Source organism: Sebastes umbrosus, chromosome 4 (assembly GCF_015220745.1).
Source record: "Sebastes umbrosus isolate fSebUmb1 chromosome 4, fSebUmb1.pri, whole genome shotgun sequence".
Classification (NCBI taxonomy): Eukaryota; Metazoa; Chordata; class Actinopteri; order Perciformes; family Sebastidae; genus Sebastes; species Sebastes umbrosus.
Window position 1 is genome coordinate 26820130 of NC_051272.1, and position 21176 is coordinate 26841305.

At 39.5% G+C, this 21176-nt stretch overlaps 1 protein-coding gene across 1 annotated transcript in view; it reads left to right on the forward strand.

Moving 5' to 3' along the window:
* Window positions 1–20878, forward strand: part of cpne2 (copine II) — a 56972-nt gene extending 36094 nt beyond the window's left edge. Inside the window, exons 12-16 of the mRNA XM_037766604.1 lie at window positions 868–922; window positions 1398–1449; window positions 6182–6315; window positions 14869–15105; window positions 19458–20878. Of these exons, the coding sequence (XP_037622532.1) occupies window positions 868–922; window positions 1398–1449; window positions 6182–6315; window positions 14869–15105; window positions 19458–19565 (586 nt within the window). The 3' untranslated portion in view covers window positions 19566–20878. The remainder of the gene's footprint in view (window positions 1–867; window positions 923–1397; window positions 1450–6181; window positions 6316–14868; window positions 15106–19457) is intronic.
* The last annotated feature ends 298 nt before the right edge of the window (window positions 20879–21176 follow it).

Consider the following 21176-nt stretch of genomic DNA (forward strand, 5'->3'; position numbering starts at 1 on the left):
GTTTTTACTGTTATTAAGATTTTCAGAGTGAAGTCCCAAGCTGTGTCACTGAAAACCAACATATTCTATATTTTTTTGCGTTTTCCTACAAATGTCCAGCAACACATGTCAATTTCCGGTCGTTACACGCATAGTCTTTTCAAAATATACTTCAGTCTTCACAGGAAATAACTTCCTTAGGTTTAGGCAACAAAACTATTTGGTTAGGCTTAGGAAAAGATCGACTTGGTTAGGATTAGGCAACAAAACTACTAAGTTAGGTTTAGGAAACAATTCTAGTTTGGCTTAAAATAACTCCGGAAGGACAAAGGACAGAAAAAAGTCCGGTATTTTTTGACCCACCCATCCAACCTGACCTCCTTCCTACGCAGCATTCGCTGCTATTTATATTTCCTGGTTCACAATTCCGTTAATTACACACAAATTGATTTTGTGGGATATATACAATTCACTTGCATTACTTTTTCTAGGTATAGCTACGAACAGTGTATGAGACCAGCCTGCTGAAAACATACAGACCAAAAATTCATTTATATGGCATTTGTAGGATAATATAAAATGAATCAGTTTCTTTGAAGTGTGATGAAAATCACTGTAGGTAAAAAAAAAAAGACAATACGTCAGATTGTTTGTGTGTCCTGCCCTTCAGAAAAAAAGGTGCTTCTCTTAGTGAGAAGCCATTTTACAACATTGCTTCATTTTTCTGCCAGCTCTCTACTAGTTTCTCTGTAAGTGTCTTTGAATGTGTTTCTTTGTGGAAAAGGTAACAGGATTTCCTCTGCTGTCTAAATCCAGCTTGTTGAATTTGGATGAAAAAAAAAAAGGTTTAACTAACGTTCCAATCTGTTGTCATGGTTTCCTCCTCAGCGACAAAATGTTTCCTGCTCTGGGATTTGGAGCCCAACTCCCACCAGACTGGAAGGTATGTGTGTGTTTGTCTGTGTTGTTGTTGTTATAATTGTTGTACGTGTGTGTATGGATGTGTACTAGACACAGATATTGTATGTGTGATATATGTTTGTATAGTGTGTGTGTGACAGACAGGAGGGGAGGTTGTCATATGCAAACTTACAGTTATAGCTAACCTATATCATACGTGCATTTTACACACCCAAATACACACACACACACACACACACACATACGCACAGATAAAACTGTAAGCATTATACATGCATATTCACAAGATTACGCAACTGTCAACCCATCTGTGTTGCCATGGCACTGAGCTGATGAAAAGGACAAAGGAGAGAGAGCAGTACAGAGAGAGAGAGAGAGCGAGAGAAAGGGTGGGAGGGAGAAAGTGTTGGAGAAATGGACAGTATTTCTCAACAATATTTTACAGTGCAGTGAAGGAAGGATATCAAGTTTGTTGTCTGTGTTTCTTGTCTCCTCAGGTGTCACATGAATTTGCCATCAACTTCAACCCCACTAACCCCTTTTGTTCAGGTGAGTTACTGTGTAGTAGAAGGGAGATTTTTCAAGTAAAATACTTTTATCAATATGGGAGTGGGCAAATATGCTTGCTTTATGCAAATGTATGTATACATTTATTATTGGAAATCAATTAACAACACAAAACAATGATAGATATCATCCAGAAACCCTCACAGGTATTGCATTTAGCATAAAAAATATGCTCAGATCATAACATGGCAAACTGCAGCCCAACAGGCAACAACAGCTGTCAGTGTGTCAGTGTGCTGACTTGACTATGACTTGCCCCAAACTGCATGTGATTATCATAAAGTGGGCATGTCTGTAAAGGGGAGACTCGTGGGTACCCATAGAACCCATTTTCATTCACATATCTTGAGGTCAGAGGTCAAGGCACCCCTTTGAAAATGGCCATGACAGATTTTCCTCGCCAAAATTTAGCGTTAGTTTGGGAGCGTTATTTAGCCGCCTTCCTGACAAGCTACAACCTAAAAATCACAAGTTGCATTAATGCGTTAAAGAAATTTGTGGCGTTAAAACTAATTTGCGTTAACAACTTATCGCATTAACTTTGACAGTCCTAGCTGATATTTTAGACAAAAATATCTTATAAAAATCCCCAAAAAATTGTATTATTTATAATAATTAAAGTTTTATTTTATTAAACGTATATGACCAAAATTATGTAGTGCGCTGGACATTTACAGTTGAAATAAACTGTAGTTTGTAGTGTACATATACTGTATGTAGTACATATATAGTGTTTTCACTGATCTTAAATGCCTCAAACATATATTTGGCATTTCTGGACTGCAGTATCTTTTTACTTATTGGCCAATATACTGTAAATGCAGATACCAAAAAGGTAATATTGCAACAGGAATGAGTCCTAAAACCCACAAATGAGTTCACATTTTAGCACTTCCGGTTCCCTCGTCTGGAAGTCAATGGGTTTTTAGTTAGATGCCTGAAATAAGGTCTGTGGTTAACACAAGCTTTAGAGATTTAGCGTTTTGTTCTACGATATAAAATACGTCAGTAAATATCCCACTGGTGAATTTTCTGGCGTTTGCATTTACGCATCAAAAATCGTAGAAGTGGTGTTCATTTGATTATCAAGATTATCTTGCTGAACAAAACGTGTAAGTATCATAAACGTTTGTTTGAAACAGAGCTTATTTTCTGCAGTAATCCAAAACCCAATGGAACAATCCCATTGACTTTTTGTCAAGGGAACCAAGGGCGATGCTAACTTCCTGGTTGGCCTACAAAAATACATCATCCCTGGAGCACTCTATATATCTGTCTTATAGAAACTTGGGCTGGTGCAGTAAAGCCCATTGCAACATTTTATGAGATATTGTTACAAACAAACTTGACTTTAGTTCCATCCTTGACTTTTCAACCATCTGAACCTTTGCCTCCTCTCGATGCCTCACTAACATACTGACTTGTTTTCTGTTTACAACTCGACTCCATTTATAATAACACAAGCTGAAAACACTATCGCTTATCTATGCTTACAGGTTGTTGGCTTCTTTGTGGCCCGGATCCACATCTTCTGCCAGACAGCTGCATTAATAGATAGGAGTTACTAAGCTGTTTCTTTCCCTATGAAGATGTAAAACATTGTTCTATTTGTCTACAAATATCCTGCCAGGCCCTTATTAAAATATGACTACACTAGTGTTGCAACAGTAAAAAGGTTGCCACCACTGCTTGCAAGATTGAAAGTTAAATTGCAATAAAAGGACAGTAGAATATAGTCCCATTTTCTCTATAAACATTCAGACATAAGGCTGCAATGCCATTGTGACTTTGTGGCAGCGTCGCCGCTAGGCACAAGCTCATCATGGGCTGTGCGTGGGGCACAAAGTGCCGGAGGGGGCACAAACAGTCTGGCCAAAACAGTGCCGGTTGCCACTGAGGTGTCGCGGACATCGCGGTAAAGACAGCTCAACTTTGGAGCGATATTCAGCCCCTTTCCCGGTAAACTAGCATGACATGTTTGGTATCAACAGATTAATCGCAATCTCAAGATTCACGATGATACCACTGGATGTCCACTATCTTAAAGACTGAAACCCGAAACAGCCTTCAAATGACAGTAATGTTAATGCCAGTCCGATGATCCACCATTGTTTTCAGAGGGTTAAAAGTAGGCCAGTGAACCAGTAACTGGGGAGGAGAATAATTAAAATTTTAAGATCATGGTGACGAATGACAGAGACATAGTCCAGTCAAAATATAACCTATGGTTCTATTTTTCACTTTTAGATGGTTAAATTATGTTAGAAATAGGCCTACCCATAGGCTGCAGTTTAATTTTTGGCCTATCACCCAAGACAATTTCATTTAAAAGCTATATATCAGCTTACCTTGTTGTCTTACTGTTACTGATGCATCCTGCTCAGAATTAAAAAAAAAAATTTGTCTCACAATCAAGGTCAATATGGTAGCTATAAGCAGGTTAAGAGGCTATGTCAATCCTGTATGCACAAAAATATCCTTGTTCCCGGCAGGGCACACTTTGCGAGCGCTGGAAAAGAGGGAGGGGCTAAATACACACTGTAACTAACCAATTTCCTTACCGTCATCATATCTAATTAAATTTTAACAGATTTATAAATCATCAGTATCTTGCATTTTTGTTTTAAAGAACCACAAAGTAAGCATACCTTTTTTTAATATGGTGCATTCGTTTACGCAACATTAGCATTTGAAATGTGCAAATGTGTTAATTGACAAATGCAAACGACTTGAGTACCGACTGTGAGACCCAGAAGGGAAATTGTGCAACACATATTTTAGCCTGACAGAGGCAGGAGGTTATGTTAAATACGAACATGTGAAAACATCAAGTTCTGTGTGCTTCTTCGAAATAGATGTACAGCTTGGCATTATTAAAACATGTGCCTCCACAAACGCCCTTTCTTTTTAAGGTTAGCTGGTGAACTGCTCCTCTACAAACTACGTAAGAGAGCATTACAGCTCATCTTTTCTTGGAAAGGCCAATTCAGCCTCCAGTGCACTCTAAAATGAAAAGTTCCAGGCAAAACAATAAAGCCTGATTTGGAGGACTGCAGTCACAGTACTGCTATAACTGCCATATAAAACCAAAGTTTTATATGTTACCATACCTAACAAGGGATTAGCATTTGTGTAGCATGTTTTAATTCCTTACCATTCCACCCCTTTTTTTAAGGGGTTACAGGGGGTCTTTAGGGGGAGATAGCAAGTCAGCAGTATCTGTCACATAGAAGTGGTGTACATCATCTGAACCTGAAGATTAATTTGAATGCAGCTCAGCACTGTGTCCAGTTGTTCTATAGTCATAAATCAGAAATAAAAAATAATTTATAAATGAAATAATTCATTAGAATAAATTGTGAAAGTGTATAAGGGCTTGGCACATTATAATAGAAGTATATGATGGGCATTCCCATGATCTATTATGTCTCATAAATTGTTGCAGCAATTTGGGGGTTGATACCATTCGTTACACAGATTTGGTGCTAAATTTGCTAAATTTAAAAAAAATGTTACCACTTGAGAATTGATAAAAAATTATCAATTCTCAAAATACCACATTAGGACACCAAGACCTGAGAAACATTATAGAAAAAGCCATGCCGTGATTTGGTATCAACAAATTTGGAGATTTCTACAAGAATTAAATTTTTCGGCGATTGGATGGCGAGCACTTCTGTTCTGGAAACTGCTCAGAAACCCCCTTATTGTCAATCTAGCTAGGGAAGCCATCCATCCTCTGAATGCTCTAGGCCTGTAGTTTGTGGCTGTACAGTTTCATGAGGCTGTGATTATCCCAGAGGCCACCACAGTCATTTTATACAGCAAAGTCAAGTTTAAAAAAATGGTCTCACTATAATGAAATGGGGATTAACAGTGATACCCAATTTATGCAATTCCAAGACTGTTTATGGACCCCAGTATGCAGAAAAATTCAAAGACACAATTTTTAGAATAGGAGAAAATAACACATTTGTACTGCATGAAAAAAACTGCATGTCATTATCATAAAGTGGGCATGTCTGTAAAGGTGAGACTCGTGGGTACCCATAGAACCCATTTTCATTCACATATCTTGAGGTCAGAGGTCAAAGGACCCCTTTGAAAATGGCCATGCCAGTTTTTCCTCGCCAAAATTTAGCGTAAGTTTGTAGCATTATTTAGCGTTCTCCCCAGCAAGCTGACATGGCATGGGTTCCATACGTTTTTGTAGTTACATTTGATATCAGGATCGTCACTCTAGTTTAAAAACTGAGCCTGCTACAACCTCTGACATACAGAATAGTGGCCGGGTATTTTGGGGTTTTAAGGGTTTTTAAGAAGGTGTATATTTTTATGACATTTAGATGTGAATGAAGAGAACACAACTTTTATACCAAGAAATAAACATGAACCTGGAAACTGTGTTTAGACTGCAGTGTTGACTTCCCAGTTCCCTTAAAAAAAAGATAATACATGCAGGTGACTGAATCAGGAGGCAAATGTTCAGCAAATGAACCCATTCACACATTCAATTGTCTGGTTGTTTAAGCTGATTGGAGTCTAAAATAGACCTGCTGATGAGAAACAATCATTTTGCTGAGCTACTACCCTCAGTTGAAAATGTCTCACTTGAGTTGGGAGATATGCGTAAAAAAAAAGACACTTTTCTCACTCATCTTTAAAATAAAGTTTTGTTGAAATGTAAAGTCTTTCTGTCTTTCTCTCTATGTAGGTGTGGAGGGTATTGCCCAGGCCTACTCTGCCTGTCTCCCTCACATTCGTTTCTACGGCCCAACAAACTTTTCTCCAATCATCAGCCATGTAGCACGTTTTGCTGCCCAGGCACTTCAACAAGAGAAAGCAGCGGTAGGTGACTTACTTATTTTTCTGCCTTTTTCGTGTTTTAATTATTCTTCAGTTGAACCTGTATAATGCAGACACAAATGATGAGACACAAAGGGACAATACACTAAGTAAAACATCTGCAAATTGCTGGTTGCACTCCAGTTTCCACTACAACCAGTAACCACTAAAATTCCATACTCAAACACAACCAGCAATTTATCGCAATCTGTCAGAACACTCTCTTCTGTCGACACACCTGTAGACCGTTATGGGCAGGTGTGTCAACAGAAGAGGGTGTTCTGACACACCTGCCCATAACGGTCCACATGCCCATGTTCTAGACATAGAAAAAGGTACGTAGCATCTGTGATATTACCCATAGTTACCTACAGATATACAGTACAAGAAATGACATTTACAAGTTTGTCTGACTTCGGATTCGTGGAAAAATAATAGGATTCCCCAAATTCTTTACAACAGTATCTCAAACTCCTGGCTTCTTTGTGTTTTCAAAGTTATATTATACTTCCTGCTCTTGTTGCTCAAAGACTACTGCTCCTCTCTTTGGTGAACAACGATTTGACAGCTAACAGATTGTATAATGCTCCACTTCCCTCTTTCATTTCATCTACTCACAAGATTCTCCACCCTTCTCAGTGCTGTCAAACAACTACGTTTACTCGGTCCTTTCCCTGACATCCTCTCTTTAATCTTCTGATATCTTACTTACTTTGTTCTCAGTTGTACCTTTTGCCTGTCTGGTGCCATTTTTTTAAATCAGTATTTGGAGATTCCCATCGTGTATTCTCTCTGGCACCCTAAGCATTTCCCTTGAGGATTCTGTCCAGTGATATTTTCCCATGAACTATGAGCTACTGTCCATTCATATTTTTACCTCTGAGGCATGGAGACACCACCCTCTCTTCTTCTTTGCCTTTGTAGACGTCCTGTGTCTCTGTAATCCTTCACTGTCAATCCCTCACATTCCCATACAAGCAAAGATTCAATTATATTGGTTATCATTATCATTCTATAGGGCAAATTACACCAAGAAAACACATACCACTAAATAATATGATTTACTCACCAGAGCAGTCAGTAGTGAGTGCCTGTCCAGTAAGTTTGTACTCTTAATTTATCCACTCTGATGGCTGACTAGACAAACAAGTGTGTGCATCTGTTGGCACTGAGTCCTGTCATGGTGACCAGAGTGCCAGGGTGGAGGGTGACAGACTGGAGTGACAACTTTTGTCCTAATCTTCTTCCATATCACACCTCTTTTCAGCTGAGACACTGACCAGGCATTTCACACATTTCCGGGCTAATTAGCATGATAGGGAAGCACCCTCCATCTCATTTTCTACGTAGTTGACTCTTTAATGCTAGTGGCGTGGCTCTAGGGATGTCAATTTTGGTTGGTATGTTCACCACTTTATCACATTTATGTCAACAACTAGGATCGATGTAGCTGTGAACATTGCAGTGTGTTTGTGTACAGTTTAGGCTGTTGGTGAATAAATGCTACAGCTGTGTGTCTTGCTCTCCACCTGCTGATTAAAGTGAAGGGGGTTAGCCCCAAAGTTAGCGTCAATGCCAGCCCAGGTTCACTTAAGGTGGGCTGTTAGGGTGGACCAGCTATTCTCATTTTAGTGACAAGCCGCTCCTCTGCGTTTTGGTGGAGGGGCTGCTGAGTCAAGTGCGACACCTACAGTAGTAGTGGTAACATTCGGTATACCGGTCCGGTTCGCTGTTGTGGCTTAATATCAAACCAGTTTGAACATTTTGACACCTTCCCAACTCTATCAACAACTACTGGATGGATTGCAATGAAAATGTTAGCATGTTAACATGATAAACTAAGATGGAGAACATGCTAAATATTATACCAACATTAGCATGCTAACATTGTCATTGTGAGACTGTTAGCATGCTGATATTAGCATTTAGCTCAAAGCAATTTTTTTGCCTAAATACAGCCTGACAGAGCCACTAGCATGGCTGTAGACTCTTATTCTTCTTTGTAGATGACCGGCAGTTATGACTAAATAAGACTCGTTTGATTCTACCAATATTGTGATTATTGTTGGTTTCTTAAAAGGCAACCTGTAGCTACTTTTCACATATACTTTCACTTTTGTAGCCATCCATTATAGAGTGCTCCAGGGATGACGTATTTTTGTAAGCCAACCAGGAAGTTAGCATCGCCCTGGTTTCCCTCAACAAAAAGCCACTGGGATTTTTCCATTGGGTTTTGGATTATTGCAGAAAATAAGCTCTGTGGCAAACACACATTTATGATACTTACACGTTTTGTTCAGCAAGATCGTCTCCTCAAATTAACATGACTTTTATGATATTTGAAGCGGGAATGGAATCGTCACATGTAAAAAGCTAAAGTAATATACATATAACGGCTATAAACGAACTGCACCAGTCGCATGAGCGCGAGTTTACACAACAAGGCTGTAAAGGCGTGATGACGTTTAGTAGTCTCATTTAGCCACTTGTTAGCAACCGCCTTTTTTAAGACACATAAAAGCTTCAAAATTCACGAGAGCCAGACCTTATTTCAGGCATCTAACTAAATTCCCATTAAAAAAAACCACACTGACTTAACAGACGAGGGAACCGGAAGTGCTAAAATGATAACTCATTTCTGGGTTTTAGGAGTCATTCCTGTAGCACTCTATACAGTGGTCCTTTCACATTGGTGTGATTAAAAAATGTGTACTCTATTCAGCTTTATATGTCACAAATAAGATTAGTGGCACATCTGTCGTCATCTCTCCTAGAAGAGCAAATCACAGCACAGCTTGTTTGATCTGAGTGTAGTTTTAGTAAAAAAAAATCACTGCACAACTGTAACAATGCTGGAGGTGACAGAGACTCAGATGCACAGAAATACTCAGGACACAAGGTAAGTTCAAAAAACAAGGTCTTTACTCAGAATCAGGTTGGTGATACACAGGTAATCAGTCCATACAGCAACAATACCAGGTAAGGAGTAGACAGTGATCCAAATAACGGGAGACGAAGCAAAAGGTCCAAATACCCCAAAAAACTAAACACTGGGGAAACTCACGGGGACAGGAACTGAAATGACGAGAGAGGTTTGTGTTTCAAAATAAAACCAGACAACAATAATGTGCACCAATATCAGGATGTAACAATAATGTGCTTCCATCTGGTGGGCCATTGGATAATGTATCTGAGGCAGTAACACATAAAATCCAAATTAAGAACAAGCCTAAGGCTCTGTCTCACACCCAAGAAGGTTTTCTATTTTGGTAGTATTTCTCATTCCGGTATGTCTCATAGGAACTTACTTTTAGGTCACTTGAAGATCAAACATAAATGTTTATGTCAACATGTTACTATGTAATTTATCAAGAATGTGCACTCTCATATATTTGATTGACCTGGCAAAGTGACATTGGACTGTACTGATTCACATGTTAACCCAGGATCAAATTCATTGCCTGATAACCCCACTTTTTTTTTTTTTTTGTACCAGAGCCCTCTGCACAGCACCTTTACTGTGCCTATGCAGTGGTCTCATTGAAGTCTCAAATGAGCAATATTTGGCTCTGCTGCTTAGAGACTATTCAAACCACAACTAAATGTGTGTAATCACTGCTGCTGCTCTAGCACAGCTTCTAAATCTGTCACTTGGGGAGCCAAATAAGAGAAGTATTTGCCTTTGAGCCACAGACTTGTTCACTGTGAGGCAGCAGTGGTTAGCATTGTCAAAGGTCCGTGGTTCCTACTCCAGTAAGGCCCACTGGTGCCGCAGCACAATCACGTCATGCCAGTTTATTTATTTTAGTGGGGCAGTTAGGTTGACATATTCATAATTGTGCATTTTGCGAAAAGAGTAACACATTTGGCACAGATGTAAGTTTATATGTTACGAAAAGATATTGCTATTGGGGCGTTGTAACTTTGGTCCCTGAGGGCAATGGCACTAAATTTTCCTGAATTTTGCAGGAAACTGATTTTATGACTCTTGATGATTGCCATGGTGTGTTCAAACTGATTAGATCAGATGTCAGAAGACCACAGACATGTTTTTCCCCTCTTTATATTTTTAAGGATGCTTTTAAAAGCCTTTAACTTGAGGAAAAGGCAAAAAAATAAATAAAATAAAAGGAGCATTGTCACTTCAGGGTCAAACTTATTCTAATTTCCAAGTACATGTTTCTAATTCAGAGCTAGCAATGCAAAAGAAACAGAAGTAGTTATTCTGTAACAAAAAGAATCAATGCTCTAAATAAATAGCAGGCTGTGCAGCTGGATGAAGCTTGTCCTCGTCCATGGCTCAGTCAGTTTCAATTTATTTTCATGTTTTGGACTGCGTGACTACACTGCAGCTTAAACAAGACGAGTTTGGGCACAAACAAGAGGTCTCGCACATGTTGCTGACGTCTGTAAGGCAGCAAGACTCGGGATACATTACCTGTGAAGCTCAACATGATGTTCCCACTGGGGTCATTCACAAAAAAATAATGTACAGATGTGTGACACTCGCAGGAGCTTCGGATCTATGAACTTTCAACAAGCGGTACATGTCCCCTTCTTGTATGTATCCAGTGCACGTCTCCTGCCTAAATCTGAAGAGAGTGCAGTAGCTGGGTATCATTATGCTCCCACGGTGCTTTTTGTCCCTAATTGTATCCTGTCACCCCGTGGAGAACAAATACATGAGCAAAACACACAAAGGATTGTACTCGTCTGTGTGTTGTGTGCCAGAATCCTTTTGTTTCTGTAAGGAAATGATTGCAGGCCCTTTTCTTGTTTTATATTACAGTGAGTTCAAACAGGGGTGGAACATAGGAAGGAGTGACAGACAATGAGATGTGACAGCCGCAGCAGAAGTGTGTGTGTGTGGACCACATACTGGGGTAGTGGTTAGACTGGTGTGTGTGTGTGTGTGTGTGTGTGTGTGTGAGTGTGTGTGCATTGGGGTAAGTGGGTGGGTAGGTAGGCTGCACAAATCGGCTGCTGCTCTGCCTCAGTCTTCCTGTTCCTCAGATAATGAGAGAACCTGCGACTGCAGACTGTGTCACTATGTGCGAACACACTCCCGTTTGTGACACACACACATTCACACACACACACAGGCTGCAGGCCAGCGCAGTTTGTGCGTGTCCCAGTGTGTGAGCGACCCTGTCTGTCTGTGTGATAATGATTCTCTAATGAGCGCTGCTGTTAGCACATTAAAGAGACAGGCTTCAGAGCCCTCCCTGTGTGTGTGTGTGTGTGTGTGTGTGTGTGTAACATAACATAAAAGTGTGATTTTGTCCCGATTAAAGTCAGTGTGTGTCTTCACGTTGTCTGTTCTTATCATAGGATAACCGTTTGCATTCTAGTACGCAGAGCTGATGCACGTTATTTGTGTGTGTGTGTGTGTGTGTGTGTGTGTGTGTGTGTGTGTGTGTGTGCGTGCGTGCCCACCTATCGTCTGACTTATATGAGACCACGACCGCAAAGCAAGTTCAACAACGTCTGGCTTTTTGAGAGCTCTCTCAAACAGCAGAGCCTTTTCCGACAAATCTAACTGAATAACCATTTGCTATAAATAGTCATTTGCATAACAGTAGTGGATGGAAACATGCATTAATCTGCATTTTATTTAGCTGGTTTTCTGGAAATTTGTTTAAAATTAACATTGAAATTGGATGGGAACTTTTACAGTGTGTCTCTCTGTCTGTTGAAAGCCTTGTTTTAAACCCAAACTTGTCTGTTAAGTCAATGACAGTCAGCGTCCTGTTGCTCGCGCTTGTGCTCGCACTACCGACACACACGAGACTGAACGTGATCGGCAGGCATCATGTTGGAAAAAAACACAATAGCCCTATATGTTTCACATGCTTGGCACTAATGTTAGCTTAACAAACACTCACTCAGCCGCCGGGAAACAAGACACAGGAAACAGAGGACACAGGAATATTCTCAAACTTTCTTCCGCTCCACTGCTTGCTTGTTTTCTCACACACTTGCTGCAGCTCTCTCTCTCTCTCTCTTGCTTCACCACTCACTTCCCTTTTATCACTTTATTGTAAACTCAATAATTTTGTACCCGTCATAATCCTGTCTGTGATCTGATTGGTCAGTAGGCAGGCTTTTGACATGTTTTGATAGGATACTCTAAGGTTAACTTGCTCAGGAGCAGCATAGGTTACCATGGTGATTTACCCAGAATAAAAGAGAGCCTTTTCCAGATACTGGAAAACCCGAGCTAAGTCCAAAGATAGCTGGCTCTCGCTTCGTGGTACAGGCTCCTGGTGTTGAGGATAAAATTGGATTCTCCTGTTTGTTTTTACTGTCGCATTGAAAGGAACCTGATTTGAAGAAGAGAGAGTGATGCATTGTGTGTCATGTTTGATACCGGTAATAAATGACAGGCGTGTAATCATGATGTTCCTCCTACCATCTGTCTGATGTCTCTGTCCACATTAGACACACGTTGTATCCTTGTTCTGTCTGTGTGTGTTTTTATTTCTGTGTGTACGTGCAGTAAGATGGTAAAGAAAACTGTATGATAAGCATTACAACTATATTTCACAGCTTTGTTGTATTTGCACGTCTGAATGGCTGATTCTTAGTAGCTTGTAAACATGTAACCTCACTGAAAATCTTTCATGTCCAGTGATCACAGTTGTCCTCCACAGCAGCTGTACTTTGAGAAGTTTCTGTAGATGTTTGGATGATTTTGGTAAATATGGCGTACGAACAATGTACAGTTTACTCATAAATCAGGTGTTCAGACACATATTTTAGTGTACTGTTCAGCTGTAAAATGAGAAAGTTTGTGACCCGGCCTCCATGTTGAAAACAGTCGAGGCAAAAGCAAGCACCGCCCACCGGATAGTTTCTTCATTCATGTCAGACTGCAATAAAAATAATGATAGTACCTTCCTAAAATAGCATTTTATCTCTCTCTCATGCTAGCATTTATGTAAATATATTTTATAGACTGGACATGGTCTCCTGAAAGTGTTTTATGTATCACTTGTTTTTTGTAAATAAGAATACCAAGAGACAGGATGAGTGCCATCTGTGTGCACAGTCCAACTCCAGACTTGGCAATGAAACATGTTTTCCAGTTTTTACAGACACAAATTTCTGTGTGCCCTTTATGCATACATTATATTCCACTCATTTATTCAGATTTGTCCTTTAAGTTGTGGTTAGATTTACAGAAAAAAATCCAACAAGAAACTTCAACACGTATGGATTACAACATGTTACAAGTTATTTCAGTCTCATGCCGAAGCCTGACCCCTTTCCCTTCTGATTCACTGCAACTTATTCACTATTTGTTCATCCTTTCTTTTCTCATCTCTGCTCATCTCTCGTTCATCTGTCGATTTCTTTTTTTTTTCTTTCCACCATTTTTTTTTTTTCAGGACCAGATGGTGTGCTCCGTTATATGAATGGAGCCCAACGTGCTGGAATGCAGAAAAGCTTTCATTCTGGTTTCTATTTTTCTCTCCCTCTCTCTCTCTTCTTGTATCATTTCCTTTCTCTCTCTTCTTCTTGTATCATTTCCTGTCTCCTCTTCACTGTCACTCCTAACACTCTGAAATGTCCTTTATTGCTTTTTTTCTGTTTCTCCCATGTCTCGGCCTTTGTCCTAGCCTTCCTTTTTCCGCCTCCACAACTCTACGTCTCTCTGCTTACCACTATTGACAGCATAATCATAATGATTGTAACTGATTGTCCCAGTCTTTATTCTTGATGCAGATTTCTCTTCAAGTGATCTTAGAAAATTCAGGATTTAGAAGTGACATCACATTAAAGCAGCAGTAGGTAGGATTGGAGCAAATATAATAAAAAAAGTTATTTTTATAAAACGGTCACTATATTGTGACAGTAGTGCATGAGACAGGTAATCTGAAAAAATCATGTGCCTCTGTGTCCTCCGGTGCTCCTAATGGCATCTGCAAGATTTCACCGACCGGAGGAAAACAACCAATCAGAGCTGAGCTCGAGCCTGCTGTCTCTGAGCAGCTGTCAATCACTCGTGGACTTCGATCAAACGGTCAAACTAGGCAGCGCTGATCAAATATGAATCAATATTCTGTTACTGTAATGCCTATTTCTCGCATAAAATGTTTTCAGTAACATCTTACTGTTTAGCTGTAAAATAAGAAAGTTTGTGACTCGGCAGCCATGTTGAGATCAGGTGAGAAAATACCAAGCACCGCCCACCAGCCGGAGCAAGTAGAGAGATTGACCGTTTGATCTGAGTTTGCGAGTGATTGACAGCTGCCTCCGTTGAATGAACAGCCAATAGGAACGCTCTCTTTCTGAAATTACCTGTGATTGGTCAAAGTCTCCCATTACGGGCTAGATTTTCTAAAGCCTGAAAACAGAGCCATGAGGAGGTGCAGAAGTCTAGTTTTCTCTCAGAACACTTGAATTACGATATGCTGAAAGGTTATTAAGGAATTTTTGCCCAATGATGCCAAAAACTTTCTGCCTACTGCAGGTTTAAGAGGATTTCTCATTTCTCTTTGTGTCTTCTTTCCCTCATTTCTCCCCTTCCACCATCTCTCTTCCCCTCTGCAGCAGTACTTCAATCTCCTCATTATAACCGACGGTGTCATCAGCGATATGGACGAGACGCGTGACGCCATCGTACAGGCGTCTAAGTTACCCATGTCCATCATCATCATTGGTGTCGGCAACGCAGACTTTGCTGCCATGGAGTTCTTAGATGGAGACGCCAGCGTTTTAAAGTCCAACACTGGAGAGGAGGCTGTTCGGGACATTGTGCAGTTCGTCCCTTTCAGGGATTTCCGAAATGTGAGTATTGGTCTCAGAAAACCAGGGGGAACTTGCATACACTAAAAAAAAACAGAAATAGAACTGCTTCACGTTGTGGTTGATGTTTACTATAACAAGACGATTAAGGATTTAGATTGCTGTCAAGTAGGTTAAGTCATTGACTTCCAAATGCTGTATTTAAATATAAATATTTTAAGACTTATGGCACTGTGCTATGTATATAAATGCACATATGCGGTAAAGTATAGGTACAGGTTCTTTTGCAGTTTGATGGGTGACCTGACCTCCATTGCTTTGAAAGTTTCAATAGCATATCAGCGCTCTGTAACCATTCTTTCATTGAAATGAATGATGCTAAAACCCCTTAAAACTTGGTTCAGTATTTCTTCATAAATTTAAATACTGATAACTTGATCAGATTTGATTGACAGTAGCCTGGCAACTTAAGCAAACAACCCCATAAGTGTTACCAGATTCTGATTCAAGTGTTCCTAAATAGTTATTGGTAAATGCAAGTAAATGGCATGATCTCTTTTCTAGTCCCGTCTGCTGCAAACCAGTGAGAAGAGCTGAGACAAAACAGCACAGACAGAAATCTCTGATGTGAAACAAACAAAACTCACATAACTTTGTTGGACAATTTTGTGTTCATGTAGGATAGTACGTTGATTGAGAAATCCCAGAGGTGAAATCATTGCTGTATCCTTTTCTTAAGTAAATATCAGTGCCACAATTGAAAGTATTTCAATACACAATATTGGCAGTACAATGTACGGTAAAGCTTTATAATAACCATCACTTATAAATTGTAACTTGATAGTTAGTTACTGTTCCAGTGCTCCGTTCGTTGCATGCACGCCATGGATGTGTTCTCGTGCTGCAGAGGGCAGAGCTGGCAAGCTGGCACATGTCTGGAGAGTGAACCGGATTAACGTTTAATATTTCTTTCCTAATAAAAGTGCTAAAAAACACTTTCATATGACGTTTGTCGGCCTTAAATACAAGGTGCAAATCCTTAGTATCGATACAATCGATTTTTGCGTTTCAAATCGATTTTATATCGATATACGTCTCCCGTGAAGGACAACTTGCCGAATACCTATCAATGTAGTTGGATTGTAGGAATATAAATCGATACATCGATGTAGTAGATGAATCATTACACCCCTAATATATAGTATATAAAATGTTATAATATGTGCAACAATAAACTGTTAAAATAACATAAATTATTACTAATCATCAATCAAGCATTACTAATACTTATTAAACATTATTAATTATCATTTCATTGCTTGTTAACAGTAAAATAACTATTAACTAAGTTTAATTAACTATCAATTTACCATTTATAAATGATGGTATTATAAAGTGTTACCCGATGTACAAGCATAAAACTACAAAACGGACAAAGTTAGCAACAAGATGGTGAACATTTAGCAGCTAAAGAGCCAGATATTTCCCTCAGGAGTTGGTAGAGACCAAAAACAGAGCTAAAAGAAGATTGGCTATTGTATTTACAAATTCATCAGGTGGCAATAAACACATCTCCAAATAAATGCTAATGTTGCTCCATATCGGCTTGATGTGTAAATAGGCAACAGTTTACTAACACGTTCACCATATCAACTTAAAATGTTAAAATATGTCAATGCTGTGTTTACCGCGTGTTTCTGCTTCCCCCAAGTGGCCAAAAAATCTGTTATTGCAGGTTTATGTTTAAAGATTGATTTTAACAGCGCTTTAGTAGGCTCATTGGACAGTTTTGCACATTATATTTTTTATACCTAAAAACAGCTACAACAATCAGATAAAATACTCAAGTATGAGTACCTCATTTTTTTTACTGTAGTAAAATACTTGACTAAATAAACATTGTTACTTTACAGCAGTGGAACGGTGTTGAAACACGGATATTTAGAATAAAATACACAATCGTCTCTTTACATAGAGGAGAGTTTCTGGTGAATCATCCACAAAGTTTGACAACCGAACAGTTCTCAGTGAAGTTTGACGTCTTTCAGTCACCATTTGCTGAGATGCCACTTCAGCTAATGTTTCGACTTGCCGATGTGATTTGCAGTGTCACTTTGACTCCATCTTAGTTCTGCGGTAGCGACTTTACCTAATGGCACGATGTCATGCTGTCTGACTGTGAATGTGTTACCGAATGGCAGCCTGTTGCTACTCAGATTGTAGCTGCTCACACACACTACACACACACACACAGGGTCTGCTAGATGAGGAGAGCTGCTTGGTTTTCTCAGACCCGACAGAGACACTGTGAGCCCTTGTGTTAATGAGCATACATACAACACATGTAAAAAGGTTTGATGTGTGTGAGTGTCCATACGTGTGTGCTGTAGATTAGCACGAGTCATTAGTGTGTGTGCACATTTATAGGCTCTGCACCGAAGGATTCACTTAGTTCATTTTTGTTCATTTTTGTATATTTTTTGTTTGTGTGTGTGTGTGTGTGTGTGTGTGTGTGGGCTGGTGGTGGGCGAGCTGACTTCCTCTGTAGTGGGAGGAACACAGTGTTTGTTGGCTTCGTTCCAGTTTATCGGTGGGAGGGTGAGAGACAGCAGCAGACATAATGGAGAGGAAGAGGGAGAAATGAAGCTGAGACAGAGAGGAAACGTAATAATGAGAGTGACCTGAAATGATGAGCTCGCTTTTACTATAAATTATTGTCTTTATAAAGTTGGTGGTGATTAGATACTTCAAAAGTTAGTAGCTATTGTTTTAATAGAATGTATTAGCACAAATCACTACTAGATGGGATCAATAAAATAAATCTAAGAATGAATAGGTTTAACCCTATCCAGATTAATTTCCAGAAGATTAATTTGAGATGCAGCTCAGGACTGTGTGTCAAGTTGTTCTAGTCATAAATCAGAAATAATTAAAATAATAATAAAACATTAAAATAAATTGTTTAAGTGTATAAGGGCTAAGAACATTATGATAGAACTGTATGATGGCCATTCCCATGCTCTATTATGTGTCATAAGTTGTTGCAGCAATTTTTGGGTTGATACCATTTGTTACACAGATTTGGTGCTAAATTTAACAATTTTTTACCACTCAAGAATTGATAAAAATGATCAATAATCCCTCCAGAATACCACATTAAGACACCAAGACCTTGAGGAACACCACAGAAAAAGCCATGCTGTAATTTGGTATCAAAAACTTTTCGGCAATTGGATGACGAGCGCTTCTGTTCTTGAAACTGCTTAGAAACCCCCTTATTGTCAATATAGCTGGGAAAGCCATCCATCCTCTTAATGTCCTAGGTCTTTAGTTTTTAGTTGTAAAGTTTCATGAGGCTGTGATTATCCTAGAGGTCACAACAGGTCCTTCTATACAGTGATGTCAAGTTTCAAGAAATGGTCTCACTTTTTGAAATGGCTACTATGGGGACTAACATCATCACTAATGAGTACAATCGGGCTCATTGCATCTATTAGAGTCTCAGCTTTACAGTGATACCCAATTTATGTAATTCAAAGACTGTTTAGGGACCCCAATATGCAGAAACATTCAAATACACCATTTTTAGAATCGGCAAAAATAACACATTTGTACCGCATTTTGCCCCAAACTGTATGGGCTTATCATAAAGTGGGCATGTCTGTAAAGGGGAGACTCGTGGGTACCCAAAGAATCCCTTTTCATTCACATATCTTGAGGTCAGAGGTCAAGGGACCCCATTGAACATTGCCATGCCAGTTTTCCCTTTGCCAAAATTTAGCATAGTTTTGTGAGTTATTTACCGTTCTTCCCAAGAAAGCTAGCATGACGTGGTTGGTACCAATGGATTCCTTAGGTTTTCTAGTTTCATATGATACATTCACTCTAGCTCTAAAACCGACCCTGCTACAGCCTTTTAAAAAAAAGTAAAGTCGGCCAAGGGCGCTGGCGTCCTTAAGGAGGTTAAATACAAGAGGTTAAATAAGATTTAAAACGTTCAACAGAGTTTGCTGATTTGACTCCCAGAAGGAGACTGTTCTCCCGACTACCTGACTACTCAGTAGTAAAGTTCATACTCCTTCCTGACTGTCAAAGACTAAAAAACTTGTGCAAGTTGGTGGAAACTATCTTTATGTATTCCTTTAATTGGATATACAGTAAGGGGCCGACAGTACACAAGCATATGCGGAAAAGAATGTCCATAAACAACACTACTACAGAAGACGTCACACAACCATCAGCAAGCACTGGACGTGTAAATATAAGGGCTAGTCTGAAAAAGTCAGAGCTAAAAACAGACCACAATCACCAGTACTCTAACCTTTTTTCAGCCTTCATTTTACTCTGTGTTTCTGTAGAAATGAATGTGCTCTCTTGCTCGTTTTCTCTCTTAGGCACCCAAGGAGACCCTCGCCAAGTCGGTCCTAGCCGAGCTGCCTCAACAGGTCACCCAGTACTTTAAGCAACGGAATCTACCGCCCGCCAACACAGCACCGAAGTGAGACACCCCAAACACAGAAGCCCAAACGCTGTACAATAGCTCAACAAAACCTCTCTTCTCGTTAATGGCAAACAATACAGAATGAGAGCGCGTATATCAGCTGTGAACAAAATGAGTTGTGGACAAAAAAAAAAAATCAAACATAGAAGACATCCTTGCCATTTTATTTGCAAAGTTGTTACTGGTTAACGAATGTTTGGTCAGTATCCAGTGTGAATCAGAAGTGATATTATCTGTTTCTTAAAGCTTCCCAGCACACAGAACCATGGTGATAATGTCTAAAGGACCTTGCATGTCTACAGTGATGGCAGGTGTCTCCAAATTATATGGATATTTATGAATATGCAGGCAAAACACTGGCCCTTTTTTTTTTTCTTTTTTCTTCAAGAAATTAAAAATATCTTGATTTATCAGGATGTATTTTTTTTGCTTTTTGCATGTGTGTGTCTTGTGATTGATACCATGTGATACATACAACTCCTTGGTGTAGAGTCCCTTCTAAGCTGAAATATATCAGTGGTTGAATCCCCTCCTGTTGTCGTAAGGCTCTTTTTCCGGTCGCGGATCAGATGGAGGCTGTTTGCTTTTGTGCTCACGTGTGGCAGACTCACAGACTGAACCTGAACAGAGCACTATTTCTTCACCCCTGCTCCGTCGTCAGGGGGGAGGATTTACAGTAATTTAGAAGTTCTGATCACCCCAGTCGTCCGAGAGGCAGGTTTTAATGCTCCGCTGCTTATTTGATTCAAGAGGACAGAATCAGAGGAGGACGAGGCCGTAGTGGCAGCTGTAGCACTAACACAGGATAGATGTGGGATACTGTGTGAACTCATTAGGCTGTTAAATATGGGGCCATTTTGCTAGCTTTTGCAAAATCCTTGTATTTCTTATGACTTCAGTTCATCCTGCATGTTGCCAATATCTACTCACTGTTTACAAACTGATGATCACAGATGCATGTTTGTCATTTTTCCAATGATGTATTTATCAGATTTTGTAAATAATTTAATGAGATGCTGTTGAAAGGAAAGGAAGTGTGTCAGAGAAGGCTGTTACCGTCAGAGTTTTAATGATTGGAAGCAGAGGAGGAGTTTCTGATATGCATATATATCGAATGTATATTTATATGACGCTGTTCTTGTTCTGATAAGCCAATGTTTCTGACATGTTTTTAATGTACTTTTTATGCAGTGCTGAATTGTGTACTTAAACTACTACTATGTGTATTGCTGTGCATCTTTGTACTAAATGTGTTGCTATTAATTTTTTAAAGTTATGTCTATGTCTCAGGTTAATAAACTGAAGGAAATGTCACGTTCTCTTCGTCTCTGTGGATATAAGAGCAGCACACCACAAAGATACGCAACAAAACCACAAAGAGAATCAGAAAAACTTTATTGTCTGTTGCAGAGCAATGGAAATTTATCTTTGACGTGGCTCACACAGATGCAAAAAAAAAAGTGCAAGTGCAGAGTACTGATTCCTTCACAGCTTGTTTATCATGAACTGTATTCATGTGTGATGATGTTAGTCCCCATAGTAGCCATTTCAAAAAGTGAGAACATTTCTTGAAACTTGACATCACTGTATAGAAGGACCTGTGGTGACCTCT